Here is a 23,067-nt window from a genome sequence, read left to right on the forward strand (position 1 = left end):
TCCCTCTTAAATCAGTCCTTATGTGTGCATCAATGAATCAAGTATTAGTTAAGCAATAGCCTCAGTATTACTTAGCGCTTGCTGTAAAAAATAATGTAGACCTGATGTAATAAACAACAGAAGTGAGTAGAGGATTTTGAAGTAAGTGCTACATAGATATTAAGTATAAGAGAGTGCTGAAAGAAGGAAAATCAGCCAAAGGCTAGTATAGAAAGCCAAATATAAGGTGATGAGGATCTGGACTGAGTAGCAATGGAAATGAAACAGAATGGACAAGTATATGGGATGTTTCAAAGCAAACATCAACAAGATTTAGAAAATTGAGTAAATCTCATGAATAAAGGAAAGGTGATCCAAAGCATAATGCAGGCTCCCAAGCATATGTGGCTGATAATGTTAGAGCTATTTTCTAAGATTGTGGAAGGGAGCACCAGTTTGGGAGTAAAAAGCAGAAAATAATGAATTTGCTTGAGTTTGGAGCAAAATTAAGATAACCATTTAGAAATCTCCCTTAGAGATATAGAAATATGGAACTAGAAGTTTATATATCTGAGATATATGCAAGGAACCATCAGATTTAAGATGACAGTTATAGTCTGAGAAATTATTAGACTGATGGAGAGACCAAGGAGAATAAAGAACAAAATACCTGGGACTGAGCATTGAGTAGTCACATAAGTTGATATGGTTCCTGCCAGAAATCACAGAGGAGGTAGAAGAGAAGCAGATCTTAGTGCAAGTCACATTTACAAGGCACTAGTTAGTTGATACAGCCAGTGTTCTGGAAATGTTGACTAGATTAGTAGCAACAGTGATAATAGGAAAGTCAGTTTGAATTCTAAAACACTCTATTATGTTGGCCCCAAATTCTAAAATTCTACATTTTTTAATCCTCAGGATTTCTGAAGCCCACTCCATGTTGAAAAAAGAAAAATGTACTAATTTTGGCTGTCACCAAAATATATTCTCTTTGCAAGTAAATACTCATTTAATTATCTTAAGTATTAGAAATAATTAACACAGTGTAAGAATAGGTGGACTTATGTTTTTTATTGTAATGGGGGTAGTCAGTAAGACAGGAGATTCATGAGACACAAATATGTAGATATAAAGAAACCAGCCATCTGAATGATTTGTCTGCATAAGACTGACAGCTAGATATAACCAGATGATTGATGATTCACGGTATTTTGTGGAATACTAAACTTTGTTGGTAATCATGTTTTTTTACAACAGTATGTAATTTATGTAATTATATGCTTGTGATTGATGGTACAAAATTCCAAAAGCTCATAAAAAATGTACATTTGAGGGGCGCCTGGGTGTCTCAGTCGTTAAGCGTCTGCCTTCGGCTCAGGTCATGATCCCAGGGTCCTGGGATCGAGCCCCGCATCGGGCTCCCTGCTCAGTGGGAAGCCTGCTTCTCCCTCTTCCACTCCCCCTGCTTGTATTCCCTCTCTCGCTGTGTCTCTCTCTGTCAAATAAATAAATAAAATCTTTAAAAAAAAAAAAATGTACATTTGAGTGTTTCCGGTGCTTCTATCATTTTAGAAGCCTTTTCCTTTGAATATTGCATTTCTCCCATTTTTCAAAAGTAGCTCTTTGTGTGTGTGTGTGTGTGTCTGTCTGTCTGTCTGTCTGTCTATTGATACAAATGCAATGCTTTCATTATCCTGGGGATGGGGGAAAGTTTATATGCCACCATATAATGTTGTCGTCAAATGATCTTCCTAAATTATTTTGTGTGTGTGTTGTACAGCCACAATTCCTTCCGGAGACACCTACCGAGGCAAATGCAGGTTTCCAGTGTTGATTTTAGCATGGGCACAGAACCCGTTTTACAAAGAGGAGAAACAACAACCAGCATTGGGAGGATAAAACCAGAGCTCTACAAACAGAAATCAGTTGACTCTGAGGGCAACAGGCAAGAAGATATTAAAACCTGTGGGAAGCTTAACTTCACCCTCCAGTATGACTATGAAAATGAACTTCTAGTTGTTAAAATTATCAAAGCCTTAGATCTCCCTGCTAAAGACTTCACAGGCACTTCTGACCCTTATATGAAGATGTATCTTCTTCCAGACAGGAAGAAGAAATTTCAGACCCGTGTGCACAGAAAGACTTTAAATCCTCTATTTGATGAAACTTTTCAATTTCCTGTAGCATATGATCAACTAAGCAACCGAAAACTACATTTCAGTGTATATGATTTTGACAGATTTTCTAGACATGACATGATTGGGGAAGTGATTCTTGATAATTTGTTTGAAGTCTCTGATCTCTCCAGGGAAGCTACAGTGTGGAAAGATATTCATTGTGCTACCACGGTAAGTAAGAATTCCACCAATATATTGGTTTTTATTTGACCAGCAGTGGTATATAAAACTAATTATCACCAGCTTATTGTAGTAAGTGTACAAAGTTATAGAATTTATATGCTAAGAACCTGCAAAGGTAGGATTTGATTACATACATAATAATAATTCAGCCACCTAACACAATATCAGTAATTATGTAAATAAAAAAATAGCTCTTTAAGTTACCAAAAATAGTGGTTGTTTCTCTCATAAAATGTTTATTTAACCTGTCTCTTTGTAGTTAATATTGACTTTCATTATTTAAGAAGATTTTGTTCCTCAGATCAAACCTAAAATGTACTTTGATGCTATTTTGAAAAGCCCTTGGGTGAGTTTAAAACAGCCCATTCCTACAGAGGCTTTCATGAAATAGACATGATTACAGAATTTGAAATGTTGAATGATCATAAGTGATTGTTTATATTAGAATTTTTCTTTTCCATTACAAAATGCTTTCTCTGAATATAAAATAGTAACTTTAATAATGAAAATTTGGAAAACAGTAAAAAACAGTACCAATTAAAATATTCTATAATGCTACCAATTATATGTAATATTATGGCATATTGCTTTCTAAATTTTTTCTATACATGTTTTAAAATTATTGAGATCAAACTATGTTTAAAAATTTCCACACTGATTTTCTTTCATGCTACATTTGTTTTAGTGCATGATGTTTAAATATACGATCTATTTACCTAACCATTCTCTTATTGTTGGATATTTGAGTTAGGCATAAATTTTGTTATACTAAAAAATATTGTGTTCTTTGTTACATGAATCTGTTTTATCTGAGATTATGTGTCTAGGACAGAACTATGGAATTGGAACTAGAGAACTGGTCACTTAGGTTAGACTGCAGAATTGTTTTGTTTTTTTGGGGTTTTTTTGTTTTGTTTTAAGAGAGAGCCAGAGCTGGCCCGGGGGTGGGGGGGAGGGGCAAAGGGAGAGGGAGAAAGAGACTCTTAAACAGGCTCCACACTCAGCACAGAGCCCAACATGGGGCTTGATCTCATGACCCCGAGATCATGACCTGAGCAGAAATCAAGAGTGGGATGCTTAGCCAACTGAGTCACCCAGGTACTTCTGATTTTTGGGTTTTTCAATGGAGCCATTTAATTTTTTACCACCAGGTTAGGTTGTCTTTATGAATTTACCATCTTTTGTCCAAATTTTACCAAAATTTATAAGCTTAAAATTTGGAGTTTTTAATAGAGATAAGGGATTATTTTAAAAATAAGAAAATTATATTTTAATTCAGAGTAATTCCTTTTTTATTTTTCTCCCATCAGTGTTTTACTAATTAAAATCAGTATTTAGGGTCATTATATTTTCACTATAATTATTATACAGATAAGGTAACTTAAAATTTTATACTTCCAATTTGTTGCATTGCATCATCATAACATTTTCAATTGTTAGGTTTTTATTCCACGGGAACAAAGAAGAAATTTTCAAACTGGATCATATTTCAAAGGTACATTGGGGCTCTTTTGATTTCATGGTGTTTTTCACTTTATTACCTATATTCCTACAGGGAAAAAAATGGTGAGCAGTGATTTTTACTGTTTTAAAAAGTATGACACCTTCTAGAATTCTACAAATACAGATAATAATTAGTTACATTCTTTCTTTCTTGATTCCCCAATATTATATTATTCCTTCTTTTATTCATTCAACAAATATTTGCTAAGTGCCTACTATGGGTTTGGCATGTTCTAAGTAATAGGGATGCAAAAAATTGTTCCGAAACATGTTCTTGGGCCCACGTGGGTAATCTAGGATAACTTCCCCATCTTAAAGTTCATAATAATCTTAATCACATCGGCAAAGTCCCTTTTGCCGTGTAGGTAACATATTCACAGATTCTAGAAATTAGGATGTGGCCATCTTTGGGAGTGTATTTATTCTGAGTACAACATCTATCGACATTTTCATTTCAATATTCTGGATACAAAAAGAAGTAGGTAGATAATAAAATATATTATTAAATTATTCTAGCCAAATGACATTTCTCTGTAACTGGAACATTGAGCCACTCATCTAGATACTGCTTATGGCTTTTCTGTTGGGAAGATAGTAATGAAACCTAAATTTCTTGACTATGACACCAAATATTTACTAGTATCATCTTTATGGTTAGTGTAATGTTTAAGTAAAGCTTCTCTTCAGCTTTTGAAAAATCAGTAAACAATTTCATATTTCAGATTAATAAAGTGAAAAAATGTGAGTTGAAGTTTGCTTAAGAAATCTTTTCTTACACATTTTAACTTTAAATAATTTCGTACAGAAATATAGAGTTTTATACAGAGAAGAAGAAAGAAAGGAAAGAAATAAAAAGAAATGTAGTCATATACCTTCACTTATCCAAGTTTTGTAGAAACCTGCAAAGGTGATCCAACTATGTAAACACGGATTTTATGTAACAGATAAATCTCTTTATATCAGGAGACACTAATGACAAATACACATAAATAACTAGTTAAACATAGATCTTAAGCCACTCTTATAATTTAAGGTTCTTTTTTTTTTTAAAGATTTTATTTAGTTATTTGACAGAGAGATAGAGAGCACAAGCAGGGGGAGTGGCAGGCAGAGGGAGAGGGAGAAGCAGGCTCCCCGCTGAGCAGGGGGGCCCGATGCGGGGCTCGATCCCAGGACCCTGCGATCACGACCTGAGCCGAAGGCAGCCGCTCAACGGACTGAGCCACCCAGGCGCCCCTAATTTAAGATTCTTATTTGAAATAATCATGTATGAGTTTTTAAAAAGAGTAACTTTATATCCTGCAAACCTCCAACTTAAAAATTCTAAAATTTAGTCAAAAAATTTTGTTACCAACTTGAAATAGTTGATATATTTTTAATGTTTAATGAATCTCTTTAGTATCATTAAGTCCTACTTTACTATCATATTGATATAAATGCCATGGATCTCTTTTTACTTTTTCAGGCCAATGATATGATTATTAAAAGTAGAACTCTATGGAAATCAGAGTTGCTGCTTTTTTGCGATTGTTGTTTTTATTCCAACAAATTTTTATCATAGAGTCTCTGTCAGTGTTTTCCCCATGTATCCAAAGGCCTGTCCAGGGACGCCTGGGTGACTCAGTCAGTTAAGCGGCTGCCTTTGGCTCAGGTCATGATCCCAGGGTCCTTGGATCAAGCCCCACGTCAGGCTCCCTGCTCGGCAGAGAGCCTGCTTCTCCCTCTACCTCTGCCTGCCGCTCTGCCTACTTGTGCTCTCTCTCTTTCTGTCAAATAAATAAATAAATAAATAATAAAACATCTTTAAAAAAAAAAAAAAAAAGACCTGTCCAAGGCCTTATTCAAAAAATCTTCCTAGGCCAGTTCACTAAATGAAATTGATTTTTTTTTTCTACAGCATTGGATTCAAATAACTTCAATTTGATTACATAAGTATTTACTGAGAACCTTCTATGTACAAAGCTTATACTTTGTTCTAAAGTGGAAATAAAGACTAGTAAAATACAAGTTTTGGTCAAGAACTTTAGTCTAATAGAAGAAACAAGTAAACAAAGAAGTAAAGTATATGCTAATATATAATTAATAACTATATAATATCTTCCTGATAACCTCCACAAATGTGGTCTTGTTCACACACACACATTCGCACGCTCTCGCTCTCTCTCATACAGATTATGTCTAATATGAATATAGTATAAAAGATCACCATATGAGGATGAAAGAATTCTGAAAAAAGGAAAGGGATGTTTCTTGAAGAGAAAACAGCATGAGGAAAAAGAAAGCAAGTTCTAGGACATTTTCAGGGGGAAAACAGTAGGCTTGTGAGTTTGGGAATATGAGATGAAGAAGGGACCAAAGGGAACCAAAACTAGAATGTTCTATTTAAACCACACTCAGTAAGCCCTTTATTGCTGTAGAGGTTTATATTTATTTTGTGAAGAGTGAAACTATTAGAGCTGTTACCCTCTATGGCATTGTGTGTACGCTGGATAGGAGTGAGGGCTTATGAAATGTAGGGGGCCTGGTAGGAGTCTAACATGGCAGTCTAGATTAGAAGAAATAAAGGCTGGCTGAGACTGGTAGTAATGGAAATGGAAAGAAGCTAGCATCAGCCATGGAAGTGCCATCTGAGGCATGTATTTAAACATTTTCCAAGTAGATGTCTTATGTCTTCCCCTTGCCTCTAAGCTGGAAGACAGAAATCATCTTGTACCTCTCTTGTATTCTTTACAGCGTATATGAGCACTTTGTAATTAATCAGTAAATACTTGTTGAATAAATTAATGTAGCAAATTCTCATAGTAGGTCAAGTTTAAGAACGTATATAAGTATAAATCTGCCACTACCAGAGGGCAAAAACAATGCAGTCTTGTACCCTGTTGTTTACAAATTAATAAATATATGCTTAGTTCTATTTGTTAACATCAACTACTTTCTGTAACAAAAAATTAAAAATTTATTCAGTGTGTGGCATAAATTCATATGCAGAATAAAGCAGGAATATTTTATTGTCAAAAATCCTTTCAGGTTGAAACAAAAGTCACATATTTTGTATTCATAATTTCATTACTAATTATTTCTATACAAGAAGGATTAATATTTTTATCAGGAATTAGCAAGGTTTTTAAATTTTAAGATTGGGAATAAAAAGGAAGTTTGAGGAATAAGGAAATAAAAAGGTATGTCTTTATTCTTTACAAAAAATTAATTTTCACTTGAAGGATCATCCCACTATATACAGAAATAGGGCAAGCCAGTCATCGCTTGCACTAATATAGAAATATCTCCCAACATAGGGAAAAATCACATTGAAGAACAGTGTGTACCCTATGCCACTATTTTGGTAATGAGAAATAAATATATATTCATATTTGGTTATATATATATTAGTAAAGCCTATTTAAGGACACACAAGAATCTAATAGTTACCTATTGGCAAAAATGGTAGAAACTAGTTGAACATAGAAAAGGCATGATTTGCAACATATTGCTCCATATACATTAATTTTTTAAGCTATGTAAGTATATTTTTCAAATTTTTAATTAACTTTTTTCAAGAAGTCACTCATTATAAAGACTAATTTAAATGTAGTGATCTCATGCACACTCAAGAAGCCATTGAAAGTATAGGTAGCTAAAGAAAAGCTTTTCTTTTTTTGAATAGAACTAGCTCTATTTTACATATTTATTTACTCATCTAATCAATGAACATTTTTTCAGCACCAATGATGTTCAGACACTGAGGAATTCTCACAGGAAAAGAGAGTGTATGCACATAACCACAATGACCTGGTTTACAGCTATAAAGTACTTTAATCTATTATCTTTTAACCAAGGATCTGTCAAGTTTGAAAGAGTAGACCTTGACATGCCAAATACAAACTATTGTGTTTGTTGTACCAACCAGAGTGCTGAATGTACTAGCTGAGCTTGAGTTTGAAGTTATGTATTTTAATACCCAGTACCAAAATATCTTTAAATGTTTAAAAGTTTTTTTTATTTGTTTTCTTGCTTCTAGTGACATATTTTTAATTTTTCCCATGAGCATCCTGAATCTATTCCAGGATCAAAATAATACTGTTTTTTATTTTGTTTTGGTTTTTTGCATTTAGCTATCAATTCTCTCTTAAATTTTGTTAACTCTGGAATAATTTGTTATCCAATAACATTTTAAAGAGTGGCAAAATTCCAACTTCATTCTAAAGGAAAAAGTGTGGTGGAAGGCAAGGCAGTAGAGAGTAAATTTTTTGGTTAGGGGCCATCTAGCTCAACCTTTGGGGTGCAGCAAGCAATATTAGTCATAGGCCTGCAGATTGGGACAATGAACCCGGATCTGCTCCTCCTTAGGCATTCCTAATTTTCTCTTTCATCTCTGCCATAAACCCTGTCCTGGAGTGTCACAGATACCACATCTGCTAATGGGCCACCATTAATTGACTATTAACTCAAATGATGCAGATAAATTCTATGAACCTATCTATAATGTCTTTCAGTCATTTTGCAAGAATTTATAGCAAGTACCTATGTTGTAATATAAAATCAAATTAAAATTAAGTTCAAAATAATAGAGTCTATCATAGACTATCAAAAGATTATGAAAGTTCCCAAAGTGTGGTTCTTCTTGGCTTTAACACCTGTTCAACTCAGGAAGACTGTTAAGGGATTTTGTCTCCACAAAACAAACAAACAAAGCAGGAACACACCCGTAAAAACACCAGACAAACTAGTGGTTGCCAGAGGGGAAGCGAGTAGAGGGATGGGCAAATGGGGGAAAAGGGAAAAAAAAAATAAGGAACTTTGTCTCATGAATATTTGGTATTCAATAAATCACCATAGTTTTTTATATTATTTTGAAAGTTAAACCTCATCTATGTACATTTAGAGAACAAGGACTTCAGCGTTCTGTCTGTTTTGACTGCCTTTGCATTTCACATGAAAGATTGCAGGCAAATTAGCTTTAAAATAGCCCACAACAATTAAATTAGCCTTTATTATCAGTTTAAGCAGTAGATCCCTGTAATATTGGTTACAGCATTTTGTTTCACAAAACAAAAAAAGTTAATGCATATCTAAAACTTAAATTGGTGCCACCAGTTTTAGTCTTTTTTTTTTTTTAAGATTTTATTTATTTATTTGACTGAGAGACACAGTGAGAGAGGGAACACAAGCAGGGGGAGTGGGAGAGGGAGAAGCAGGCTTCCCGCCGAGTGGGGAGCCCAATGCGTGATGCGGGGCTCAATGTGGGGCTCAATGTGGGGCTCAATCCCAGGACCCTGGGATCATGACCTGAGCCGAAGGTAGACGCTTAACGACTGAGCCACCCAGGCGCCCCACCAGTTTTAGTCTTAATTCAACACTGATGCCACACTTTTTAAATAAATAGAGAATTGTTGGGTAAGCACAGTAAGACATTTTGAATCATTGAAAAAACATCAGTCAAAAATTGGTAGCTAACTATATTTTAGTCATAATATTTGGGGTTATTCAAAAAGCAAGATGATTTTTTTTTTTTTTTTGCCTAAATTCATTGCATCCACATAGTTTCTAATTTAAATTTCTACCTTGCTCAACTTGTAAAGATTTATAACTAACTTCTCTATCACCCTTGGGTCTCTCCCTCTCCCCCCTTCCCCATTGCCTACCCTCATCCCTCTACCCTCTCCCTATCTGGCTATTGTTGAAAGCCCTGTAGCCTAATCACTGAAGAACTTAGCCTTTGGGACAAACTAACAAGCTTTGCATCCCTGCTCTGTCACTTCCCTCTATGGTTTTGAGCAAGTTACAAAATCTCTCTAAACTTTAATTACCTTATCTGTAAAACAGGGATTATGGGAAGGCAAACCACAGTTTGTTGAATAGAGTAAATAAGATAAATGCTTAGCAGAGCTAGGCATTGGTCAATGTTTACTGTATGTTAGCTGCCAAGAAGTTTTACAGATGCTATCATCAGGATATGGTTTTGGTTGTTGTTATGTAGCTTACATATTAAACAGGAATAAAGATCTTGGTGCTAAAAAGTGGTTATGTCCTATTATTATGGTAGGAGGTAGTTTTAGGTGGTATGCTTATCTATGTAGGGTGGAAAGTTTTGTCTAAGAGTTTATTTAAATCTTTTTAGTGACTGTGTACTGTGATTCAGTGAGTATATAATTTTTTTATGAAGTATATACTCATAATGTCACATTGCATGCCCCTCATCTGCAACCTGACTCTTCCTTTTACACCGGGCACTTCTCCTCTTTGTTCCTTTACCAACCTGTACATGTGCTTATTGAGCGCATCTTATAAAACTTCAGGAGCTAAAGTTGCTAGATGTACTCCGTGTGTTCCTTCAGGTTCACTCTCTATCATCCTCCACACTGTTCGGTAGCTCAGGGGGCTGGACTGTTAGGTCCACAGACACTGTTCTCTGGGTTCTGGCGAGAGATGTTAGGGCAGGAGGAGAATGTCATTTGGATATGTATTCTCCCATCTTGCTCTGAGAGATTGCCTCAGTCTGACTGTGTCCTTCACCTGAGGGCACAGTTCCTCTCAAAGCAGCCTTTTCTTTTCACCACTTTTTCCTTCTGAGTCCAGGTAGCTGTTCCCCTTCCCTTGTCCTTTCAGACCTAGGGGTCATCACAGCCCCTCCCCCCCCATTACCAGTGCCCGGTGCTGTACCCCCTTTTGTGGTTTTCTGATCCCTGCTCACATCTCTGTAGATAGTCCATTCGTTAAGCCCTCTGGAATTAGCCTAGTTTATGTGTGCCATCTATTTCCTCCTGGATCCCTGACTGATAGGCTAAAGGGGAAAAAAAGAACAACAACAAAGAATTCCTGACTACAGTTTAATTTCCTATAACCTTCTTGGACTTTGCCATGTGTCTGAGATATTCTGTGTGTTCATTACCTTTAGTCCTTTAAACGCTTGATTGTAAGACAAGGCCTTCAACCACAGAAAGTGAGAAAGAACCATGGCCATGCTAAAATCCTCTAGTCTTTATACACAGAGAATTTCAAAGGAACTCCTTAAAATGGAATCTCACATTTCACCACAATTGAAAAAGTCAGAATTTCTGCCTCTTAAAAATCAAGATTTCAGACAGGAAGAATACATCATTTATTTAGAGTCATCTAGAAAAGTGTATGTTAATATTATAGGTTTCAAAACATGTTTATGTGCCCAATTTCTTACTTTAAAAATTTAAAATAGAAACACTTATAAAACACTATGCATGTCCCTGTTTTTTAAGTAAAATGTAGTGAATAATTTGACCTTTTCTGAAGAGAGGTGATCTTTATGACCATTAGTTATAATAAATTTAAAAAGCAGATTTTTATTTCTGTCAATTGCTCTTCTATTACACTATTTCGTCCCCATTATAAGTATACATGCTTCCTGCATTCCTTAGCTCTCCAATTTGTTGCTTTTAAAATACCTAAGTTGGGAGAATTGTATACAAATAAAATCAATACATTTTAAATATTGACCAGTGATCTTTTACTCAGAGTAAAGTGCATGAGACTTGTAATAGATCAGAAGTCTTTTCATATTAATTTTAAAATTCTAGAGTATTTTGGAGTAGGATTTTGAGAACACTCATGTCTAGATCATGTGGTCATATTATTTTAGAATTGCTAGAGAGTTCAAGTATAATCCTTTAATTTTATAGTTTAGAAAATGAAGGCTTGGAATATTAAAAAAAAAATTACTTATGCTCACCCAGCTGATTAATAGAAGATCCAGAACTAGATTTTAAATCTTTAACTCTTAGTTCAGTGTTCCTTGTCTTGAATTATCTTGGAGTGTTACCATGTTTGGAATATACTAAAAAGAAATTAAAAGAATTGATTTTTTTTAACATGGAAGTTCAACTTTTGGCTTACAGGGTTGAAATCTCAAAATACTTACGTAATTTGAATTAAATAAATTTTTAATATGATACTTATGATAAAAATATGTGTTTAAGGCCTTTAAAATGTCTAATCCTATCAAATCTATCTTGTTAACAACTTGTATCAAAATACATGGAGAACTAAATAATGACTCTCTTGGCCTTTTTAAAAGAACAGTTGGAGTCAATGTTATTTCAGGAAATTTCTAGGCAAGTTTTCCTCTCAGATGTAATTAGTGAAAAATCTGTATGTGGGGTATAATTGAATTTTATCATTTGTGTCCCGCTGTATTTTAATGTTTGGAAGTTGCAGGAGATAAGGAGAAGCTCTTCAGCCCCATGACATGCTAGCAACATGCCTGTATCTGTTGCAAGTTTTAGGAATTCAGTATAGTTCTAAAGGTACCATGAGTTAAAGTTGTTCCTTTCTTGTGCTTACCTAGTTTATTATTAACATGCTCTTATATAGTGAAGGGAATACGCAGTTGACTTTTAAATGTGAATGTTCAAAATAGTCTCCTCCTTCTCTCTAATAGACTGCATTAAAGTTTCCTATAAATCAGGTAACTGATTTTCTAATTTCTAAAGCATTTTTTCAAAGAAATATAGTACTTCAACTGCTAGCTTTGAAATCTAAGGCCATGAAAACAATTTAAAGTTTGTTGTCCTGGCTAGTAAAATCTGAAGCACTGTTTCTGCTGGGGAAAGTCACAGAGGGAAGCAGAAATCTACAGGAACTGAAGTGAGTGTAGTTTCATTGGAAAACTGGCTCTGCTCCCTTCTGCCTCCATTACTTTGGGTAAGTTGCTTCACATTTTTGCACTTGTTTCCTCATCCACAAAAAAAAAAAAAAAAAAAAAAAAAAAAAAAAAAAAGTTTTATAATACTATCAACCCCACAGGAATATTTTGAAAATCACATGAGATAATAAATGTGAACTTCCTGTAAAAGTTGCCCAGTGTCATTTATCACCAACGTGCTACACTCTTGCACACAGCTATTTGTTACCTACTTGGTTGCTAATATCCAGTGTCTTCCATGTTTTAAATTTCTTATCCTAATAATTAAATTTCCTAAATGAATCACCTTCATGTTTTTTTAAAAAATGAATGAGATACTTCTTCTTGATCCTTTTCTTCAATCTTGAATAAAATATGACAATGTTATAAGAGACTATGCCATGGCTTATATCACATTCAGTCTTTCTATAACTTTAATTCACTAAACCAGAGATCTTACTGACTGAATATCAGTTTAATTCATGTCTTTGGAGTGCTTTTAAATTTTTAAATGCTCTATGCACAATCCCACACCCCATGGTAAGCAAAGGGATGCTTTATAAGTACAGGCAGTTATCAAATGCCAGTCCACAAAAGAGCTGATAATCAGAAGCAGAAAATTGTGCCCAGTCAGGCTTTGGTCAAAGAAGATGGGCTGCAAATATGTAACTTACAGTCTAGTTATGTATGAGTAGCAAATGTGATATATTGGCCATCCAGAGAAAATAATGGATAGAAAAACATTTTGTAGGGGCGCCTGGGTGGCTCAGTCGGTTCGGTGTCCAGCTCTCGGTTTAGGCTCAGCTCAAGATCTCATGGGTTGTGGGATCAAGCCCCCACAGGGCTCCACATTCAGCAGGGAGTCGGCTTGAAGGATTCTCTCTCTGACCCTCCCCCAACGTACACGTCTACACACGCTCTCTAAATAAATCTTTTTTAAAAAAGAACATTTTGTAATGGAGGCTAGTTACCTGCTCTGCTCACTTACAGAATAGGGATCTTAAATCCATCAATTCAACCAACTCTATTTCTCCTATTTACCAGGCATTCTTCTGGATGTTTTAGAGCATAATCTGTCCCCAGTGTATAAGGCCTACTTTCTAGAAAAGGGAGGCAGGTAATAAGGAAGGAAATAGGTAGTGTGTCCAATGAATGAACTGCTATGTGAAACAGAGGCAGGGTAAAAGGACAGGAAGTGGCAGTGGAGCGGGGCCACGCTAGATAGAGTGGTCAGAAAGGGAACTCTCTGATGACACTGTTAGGAGATGAGATCAGAGACAGCTCAAGGTCAGATCTTTGGGAGCCCTCGAGCCATGGAAAGAGCTTTTAGTTTTAGTCCGAGTGACTTGTGAGACCATTGGTGGCTTTTGATCAGAAGTGAGCCATGGTGTCACTTAGCATCGATAAGATCTCTGACGACTATGTGGAGAATAGACACTGGGGAGCAGAGGTTGTTTGGTTTGCATCAAATCATGCTCAGAGACTAGATTGTCTTTGCCAGTAATTTGTTTAACATGGGTTCACCATAGGAATTATAATGTATAATAGTGCTTCACAAACCAATAGCATTCGGGATAACATCTCTTAGTATGCCAATAAAGAGATACCAAGCCAATAATAGATTAATTACACTCTTGTTTCAGGCCAAGAGGAAATGAATGAAATAAAGTCCACATTTCGTTGAGGTACTCCTTTTAGCAGGTTTGTTCTCGGTAGAGTCGGTCTTTCCAACTGAACCGCGGGTATCAGCTGCTGGCCTTGCAGGAGCTAGGAGGGTGTAGCCAGCAGGCGGCCGCACCACGTTGCAGAGAAGATAGGCTGCCCGGAAGGACACAGCTTGCCTCACTACCTGGCCTGAGTAGCCTGGCCAAGGCAGGAACACGTGTCCCTTCTCTTCCTGCCACTGCTGCACAGTTTCCCAGCACTGCCAACCAAGAGTAGCCTGGCCATGGCAGGTGCGGCTGTCTCAAAATCGACAGACAGCTATTCAGATTAGCAAAGAGGAGCCCTGCCCAGACCAAACACTCTCAAGTTACTGGTCAAATCTTGGTTTTTCAAGTTTTAAGGTCCATCACATGATGGACACCCCTGCCATTACTCTGGTATCAATGAGGTAATGATCCTCTCCTTTTCATGTGCAAGAATTTGGTAAGAAAATTTTAATATCTAACTGCAGAACAACTTCATTGAGACAAGGTATTCAAAACAAGTCCAAACCACAAACAGTGTTGTCCAAAACAAGCTTTCAAAACATGGGTTTGAAATCATAATGAGTCAGTACACAATAGGGGTGAAACTATATAAACTAATTTAAGGTAGACCCTAAAATAGGGAAGCCAGGTTCATCCAGTCCAAGTGTCTTTGTACAACCGTACTGAGAGGGATGTCTCTAATGAGGAATTTAGGTATTTAAAAGCTTCAAATAGGGGTGCCTGGGTGGCTCAGGCATTAAGTGTCTGCCTTCGGCTCCAGTAATGGTCCCAGGTTCCTGGGATCGAGCCCCACATCGGGCTCCCTGCTCAGCGGGGAGCCTGCTTCTCCCTCTCCCACTCCCCCTGCTTGTGTTCCCTCTCTCGCTGTGTCTCTCTCTGTCAAATAAATAAAATCTTTTTAAAAAACAATAAATTAAAAAAATAAAACTTTCAAATACTCCAAGGAGAGCTGCATAGTGTACTGTGCAAGTTTCTATGCCACTATCTATAAGCAGTGATTAAGGTTTGAGAATAAGTCTCCAGTTCCTCTCACCAAAAAGTTTAAGGTATCTCTTAATCAGTATTATAAAGGGAAAAGTTCTTTTTTTTTTTTTTTAAGATTTTTTATTTATTTACTTGAGAGAGAGAATGAGGGAGAGAGAGCACATGAGAGTGGGGAGGGTCAGAGGGAGAAGCAGACTCCCCGCTAAGCAGAGAGCCTGATGCGGGACTCGATCCTGGGACTCCAGGATCATGACCTGAGCCGAAGGCAGTCGCTTAACCAACTGAGCCACCCAGGCGCCCCAAGGGAAAAGTTCTTATTAAAGTTGGATCTTCTTGTGCCCCAAGTTGCTCTTGTCCCAGTGTCTACATTGGGCTATCCCCTCTGCTTCAGGCTGCTCATTATACCAGTAGTTATGAAATTTGATTTGTTAAGTCTGAGAAAGACCTCAGCTCTTCCAAGGCCTCAGCTCTTCTCTACAGCCTCAGCATTTTGTCCCTCCTAGTGGCTAAGTCTGAGGCTGTGTTGGATAGGATAAAAGCTAAACCATTTGGCAGGCAGAATTATTTCCCGCTGGGATTGGGAGCGGAAAATGGTTCTCCCACTGAACAGAAACATGGCACTATTAAATAGCGTCGCTGACAATAGTAGCTCTGGGTCGTGACTATTGATCACTTAATGCTCAGTGGGGTTTGTAATCATCCCATTTCCAACACTGCCATGTTCTCTGCCCCCTTTCTGCCCTGACTTCAGCAAAGTTTCACCTGGACTTTGTGCTATGGCCAAGCACAACACTTAATATTACACACTTACTGAAAAGTGTGTTCTTTCCTTCCTGCAGAAATACAAGCAAGTCCTGCTAAAGGACACCTACTGAGCATTTTCTGTCTTCAAGTGGAGATGGTGGGGAAGAATCAATAATGCAAATGTATGTAAAAGTCCAGGAGTCTAAATAGGTGCTGTGACAGAACCCTCCTTTGCCTCCCCCATCCTCGTTGACCATGGTGAGATCTGGTTTAATCACAATCACTAGGAGAAGGAGGAAGGGCAGGAAGGAAGTGTTGTGCAAAAATTGTGGTTCTTTGAAAGAAAAGGAAGGAAGTGGGCTAGAAACTGGAGAAGATTTTAATGTTAATTACATTTTTTAATTGTATTCCTTTTTTTTAAGATTTTATTTATTTATTTGACAGAGAGATATAGCGAGAGAGGGAACACAAGCAGGGGGAGTGGGAGAGGGAGAAACAGGCTTCCTGCTGAGCAGGGAGCCCGATGCAGGGCTCCATCCCAGGACCCTGGGATCATGACCTGAGCTGAAGGCAGACACGCTGAACCGACTGAGCCACCCAGGTGCCCCTTCTAATTGTATTCCATCAAACAGCTTCCTCCTCCTTCTTTGCCTCCCAGAGTCATGAGACTGCCTGTTTGGTGGAAATGCCCAGATGTGCAAGGAAAAAATGCAATTTATACACCTTACGGATACATTTGATTCTGAAATTCCAATGCACTATAGAATTATAGCAAACATAATTCCAGATCACACTAGAGTAGAGGGATCTATAAAAAATAAAGTTTAGTAAAAACCAATAGATAAGTATCCTCTAACTTAAGCTCCCCAAACCTTTAGCATATCTTTACATGGCTCAAATCTTAACGACTATTATACTCCCAGGTCTACCATACATACACATGCCCTTGCACAGTTCCAGGGGGCTCCACTCAGAGCCTGCGCACAACATCCATAAACAGTGTCTTTGCTAACTTGTTCTCTGGTTACTGAGTAGCCTTCAGTCCTTCAAACAGTAGATGTCCTTACTGCCACTAAAGTCATGACCTGGCCTGATGCTTTTATGATTTATTCATTCAATACGGTTTTTTTTATTGAGCATCAACCTTATGCCAGTCACTAATCCTAGACAAATTGTTATAAACAAGGAAAGATATATTATTTTTGTTCAACATCTACTGTGTGTCAGACTGGGCCCATAACATATATTAGCTTTGTATATCATCAATTTATAATTTAAATGCAACCCTTCTGGGTAATTGTCATAACCATGAAAATGGATTTCATCCTGACTACAATAAAAATCAGGGTTGATCTACGTATTCCTGAGGAGGGGTCATTTTTTTTTTTTAATTAGAGAGAGAGAGAGCACAAGCAGGGTGGAGGGCCAGAGGGAGAGGGAGAAGCAGACTCCCCACTAAGCAGGGAACCCAATGTGGGGCTCGATCCCAGGACCCTGAGATCATGACCTGAGCAGAAGCCAGACATGCTGAACCAACTGAGCCACGCAGGCACCACAAGGAGGGGTCATTTAGAATAAGGCCAGTGTGTTGCCATTTAAATTATCCTATGTCATTGCCAGAGCCAGTGTTCTCTGTTTACCTTTTAGTCATGGTTGGATCCCCCACTCTGCATCTCAAGCCTCTTTATATGCTGCTCCCTCTGTTTTTAATTCTCTTTACCTTTAGTCATTCTTCAAAATTCAGATTAAAAGTCACCTACCTCTGAAGTCCTCCTAGATTTCATGAAAAGAATCAGGTATGTTCATTATCCAGTATGGTCTTTCCCCATGTATCCCCAACCAGATCAACCCTGACCCTGTTCTTGAACTTGAAATTGAGCTATTAGCACTAGTTGATCCTTTGTGGTTTTTCTAATGAAGCTCTGCTGGGTCTATAGCAAACAAGGGCTAAAGGGGCCTATTCATACATTCCTGAACATGCTTGAACTATATATACTATTTAGTACTCATTTTACCAGTGCTTAAAGTTACAAAATTTTAGAGCTGGAAAATAAATTAGTTCATCTCTTTGAACACCCTCATGTTATACCAAAGAAACTGAGGTCGAGTGAGGCTAAGTGGATTGCCCAAGGTTAAATTCCATGATTTTCTCAGGTGGATGGATGATGTGAGTCAGAGAGAAATAAATATTTTATAGTAGTTTGAATGCAGTAGACCTACTCTGGGTCTGCATTGCACAGTAGCTTCATTTTGTGAGCAGATGAATGAAAAACTAGTAATTTAATGAAGTTGCTCATTTGATCTAACACATTGTTTAACAGTGTGAGGAAAACCATCCATTTCCTTACCATCCAGGAAATGTGGAAGGCAGGCAGCATTTAGGGTGCTAAGTGGATGTGATGACTACTGTCACCATGGCAACCAGTTGGTTTTTTTTTTTTTAATAAGTCTTAATGATCTTACTTTCTAATAATTTCTGAATTCAAACCTTTCTTCAGCCAACCTTCACATACCTGTTTATTTTAATGGCCCCTCTCCCTTTTTTTTAAATATTTACTTATTTGAGAGAAAGAGTTGGGGGTTTGTAGAAGGAGAGAGAGTCTTAAGCAGACTCCATGCTGAGTGTAGAGCCCGATGCGGGGTTCGATCTAATGACACTGAGATCACGACCTGAGCTGAAACCAAGAGTCCGACACTCAACCAACTGTGTCACCTAGGCGCCCCACCCCTCTCTTTTTTTCATCCTAATCTAGCCTACTCAAAACAAAGAAATTTTTTCCAAATATTATTTTCATTACCAACTAGTACATGGGAGATGTAGGATTTTAACTCTGGCTTTTCTGATCTGGGAACCTATATGCCCTTTTCATTCTGCCAAGCTCCCACTCTTTCATATTACCAACACCTTTGGATCCCTTTTATCCCTATTATCCATAGGAGTCACAGAATAAACTACATAGAGCCTTAAACCTCCTCTGACATGTCACCAAACTCCTTATTTCTCAACATAAACTGCCCGTTCTTATTTGTAAATATTAATCATCGTACTCACATACAACATTATTCCTCTTCTTCTCTGCCAGTCCCATGTCTTTAGGTTCTCAAACCCTAATATGCTGTTTACTTCCCTCCAGGGGTGATTCCCTTGGTTAGGACATGCTGTAGTTATCAAGCCTTGAATCTGCTTCCCCTCCATCTCTGTACTCAGTTGCTATAGTTTAATCTTACTATTAGCTCAGTCCTGAAATAAGATGTGCAATGCAACTATTTGTATATCAACTTATCTTTCCAATGACTTTTATTTCTATCTTGGAGAGATGGTACATGGAAAAATCTTTATAACTGTGACTAGGTTTATGAGGTTAACTTTAGCCAATTATTAGAAAATGATCTTTATCTACTCAGCTCTATGTGTGGAACCAGGATGAAGAAATCAAATGTAAGTCCCTGACCCAGCCTCAGTGTTAGCCTTTTTCACAATACAGTCAGAAGATTGTCACTGTGAATGTTCCAACAAATACATTAGTGTGTATGAGAATGGTCTTCGTACTTGAAAGAAATTTTATGGAACACTATATGCTAGACTTAAAGCAGGGTTTCAAATGATTATTTGCCCAAAGATACAATGGTTTTTCCAAGGTTAATATGGGAAGTTCGTGTTTATATAGAATTGAAATAAATGAGGTTATCCATAATTAAACTTTTCAGAAACCCAAAGCCTTTCTCATTTTAAGAAACTAAAACCCAAAATTACCAGTTCAAATATTTTAAGGATTTTGGATAAAAATAACTCCAAAAAATAGTGTATGCTTCTCTACTTTCTTAAACAAAACATATAGAATATTTTTTCTAAGCTTAGTGACTCAAAAACCATCATTTTGAATATTAATTACTGTTGAAATCTATAATAAAATGATGTTTTTAAGTTAGTGAGGCATTATTAGTGTCAGTTCCTCTTAATACAAAATAATTCCAGATTGTTATCCTTTTTCAAATGTTTGCTTCTTTCTTGTATGAGTAGTGTCTTTCCAGCTATCATTTATTGCTGCCTTCACCAGACCAACAGCTGTTAGTTTCCCCATCTCCACATTCCACGTGTGAGTTTTGACCTGCTGTAGATTAATATACCAAAGTAAACATTCTTGTTAGAATTTTGTCAAAACTAATAGTAAATGGGTAAATGAATAAGTAAATAGTAAATGAATAAGAAATGAGGTAGTCTCATTTAAAAGAATTTTACCATATAACTTTGTTCTATTTATGCTATATGTTCAGAGAACCTTCAACTTATTTTCTGGGTCTTTGCAGTGCAGGAGGGGGTTCAGACTATTGGGACTGAGTATGGCCTTATAAATTGCAGTGATCTTGGGCAGAGAAGAAGTGAAAACTCAACCCACTCTCTGGAGCTGGGCCATCAACACAGAGACAGACTCAGTGGGGTTACCAACAATTAGTGCACACTAGCTCATAGGACTGTAGCCAAAATCTGGAGTTCTGCTGTTACATTTGTTACAGGACCTTTTTAAAGGTTATACAGCCATTTACCTTCATTAAGTTCATTTCTCATAATTATCTCTTAGATTGCTTCCAGATTTAAAAAGTTGTAGAATATTGGTATTTACCTTAGAGTATTCTGCCCTTTTCAGTGTGTATGCAATTTCAGTTCTTTCACATTCATACTTCCTGAAGGAAATATCTAGTCTAATGAAAAATCTAACTTTTGTGCAGTTATTATGCATGCATACTATACATTAATCTTTACCACCAGTTCATTCCAGTTTCATTAAAACTCCTGACCTCATGGAGTTTAAATATTTAAGGAGACTTCTTACTACGACAGTAGGCAAAAAGCCAGCTAGCCTGTCATACAGAGCTGCCTGGGAATGTTCTTTAATCATGCTCTTTGCTTTCAATTTATTTAGGCTAGTGCTTTGGTCAGCTCCTCAGTTTAACTTCTTTATGTTTACCAATACCTGTTAATAACAGACAGTCAAAATCATGTTGCAGCTGGATAGAAAGGACCTTTGAGAGATGGGACCAAATACAGTAAACTTTCTTTGTTCCAACCAGTAAGCATGTGATATATCTAGAGAAGTAGAAAAATTACTTCCACAGATTGTTTCATGTGTAAAAGTAAAACCATATCAATCATACACATAAAAATATGTTTTATTTACTAATCCCTTTAGATGTCTCTGTCTGTGTACTTTTGTCTGTTTGTATGTGGTACGTTCCCTCTTGGACTGTAATCTCTTCATCTCTGAGATCATGTCCCCCATTTCCTCCCTAGTTTCTCCATTGCCATCCCCACCATGTTTCTTGGTAGAACTTAATACTTGCTCTCTACATTCATAAAGGGACCCCTTAATTTTTTTACCAGCTGGTGACAAAATATGCCTACTTTTTTTTTTTCTTTGAGAGAGAGAATGAGGTAGAGAGAGCATGAGAGGGGGGAGGGGCAGAGGGAGAAGCAGACTCCCCGCTGAGCAGGGAGCCCGATGCAGGACTCGATCCCAGGACTCCGGGCTCATGACCTGAGCCGAAGGCAGTCGCTTAACCAACTGAGCCACCCAGGCACCCAAAATATGCCTACTTTTATAGATAGTTCCTGGAAGGAGAAATACACAGTGAGAGAAAGGGAGGGGTGGTGGCTGCCAGACAGAAAACTTCAGAGAAAACTCTATTGACTCAGCCTAAAGAAACACTGGAAAAGAGATAGAAAGAGAAACAGGAAGATAATCATCAGATAAAATAAGATCCAGACTTATTTTCTTAGCCTTTTAGAGCCTACTCTTTTCCTTCTCAACTGAGATTTTCAAGGACAGACTCATGCCAAATCTATCTTGGTATGTATGGCACCTACCAGCACACCTATCAAATAATACTCAGTAATTGCTTGGTGGTGAAAAGAATGAATCCTTAGTAGGAGGTTGTACTCTTTCTGTTTTTTTCCTCAGGCCTCTCCCGTTGGATCTTGCTCACTATTTTGGGTTTGCAGCATTCCAACAGCCCAGAAGAGACCCAGTTGGATATATCTTTGCTTTAAAATATTTTTTTTACTGCAGTTCTTAAAAAGTAATAACTGCTTTCCTTAATTAATTTTTTCTCATTATCCAGTACTTACCGAGCACCTGATCTGTGTAAGGTACTGCTCCATGTGATGGCAATACAGCCATGAATAAAACAACATCCTTTATTGTATGTCAGACACTGTGTTAAATGCCGTAGACTTTACTTACATTACTTACATGTAATGTCAGTTCTTCACTTACATTATCTCATTTAATGATTAAAACCATGGTTGAGTGGGTATTTTCCTCAATTTGAAAATGAAGTTTCAGAGATTCAAAGCTTAATTAAATTTCCAAGGATCTCACAGCTAGGAAGTAGAAAACAGAAGTCAAACACAAGTTTAAATGACTCTAGGTTTATGCTCTTAATTAGCAGGCTCTACTACTTCTAGACCATGAATAAAGAAACAGGAATTGGGGCGCCTGGGTGGCTCAGATGGTTAAGCGTCTGCCTTCGGCTCAGGTCATGATCCCAGCGTCCTGGGATCAAGTCCCGCATCAGGCTCCCTGCTCCTTGGGAGCCTGCTTCTCCCTCTGCCTCTCTCTCTCTCTCTCATGAATAAATAAATAAAAATCTTTAAAAAAAAAAAAAAAAAGAAACAGGAATTACATAAATCATAACCTAAGCTGTAAGAGTAAGTCCAACAAAGGTTAATAGTTTGTCATGAAGAATTTTTTTTTTTAAGATTTATTTATTTATTTGGGAGAGCGAGAATGAGAGAGAGTACATGAGAGGGGGGAGGGTCAGAGGGAGAAGCAGGCTCCTCGCTGAGCAGGGAGCCCGATGCGGGACTCGACCCCGGGACTCCAGGATCATGACCTGAGCCGAAGGCAGTTGCTTAACCAACTGAGCCACCCAGGCGCCCTGTCATGAAGAATTTTTAAGAACCGGGGCGCCTGGGTGGCTCAGTCGTTAAGCGTCTGCCTTCGGCTCAGGTCATGATCCCAGGGTCCTGGGATGGAGTCCCACATCGGGCTCCCTGCTTGGCAGGAAGCCTGCTTCTCCCTCTCCCTCTCCCCCTGCTTGTGTTCCCTCTCTCGCTGTGTCTCTCTCTGTCAAA

At 37.4% G+C, this 23,067-nt stretch overlaps 1 protein-coding gene across 1 annotated transcript in view; it reads left to right on the forward strand.

Annotated features, from left to right (window-relative positions):
* The window catches only part of SYT10 (synaptotagmin 10), a 64,938-nt gene that overhangs the window by 31,440 nt on the left and 10,431 nt on the right, over window positions 1–23,067 (forward strand). Inside the window, exon 3 of the mRNA XM_035027857.1 lies at window positions 1,760–2,327. Coding sequence (XP_034883748.1) covers window positions 1,760–2,327 — 568 coding nt within the window. The remainder of the gene's footprint in view (window positions 1–1,759; window positions 2,328–23,067) is intronic.

The sequence above is a fragment of the Mirounga leonina genome, unplaced genomic scaffold (genome assembly GCF_011800145.1).
Source record: "Mirounga leonina isolate KUSES-001 unplaced genomic scaffold, KU_Mleo_1.0 Mir_201, whole genome shotgun sequence".
Lineage (NCBI taxonomy): Eukaryota > Metazoa > Chordata > Mammalia > Carnivora > Phocidae > Mirounga > Mirounga leonina.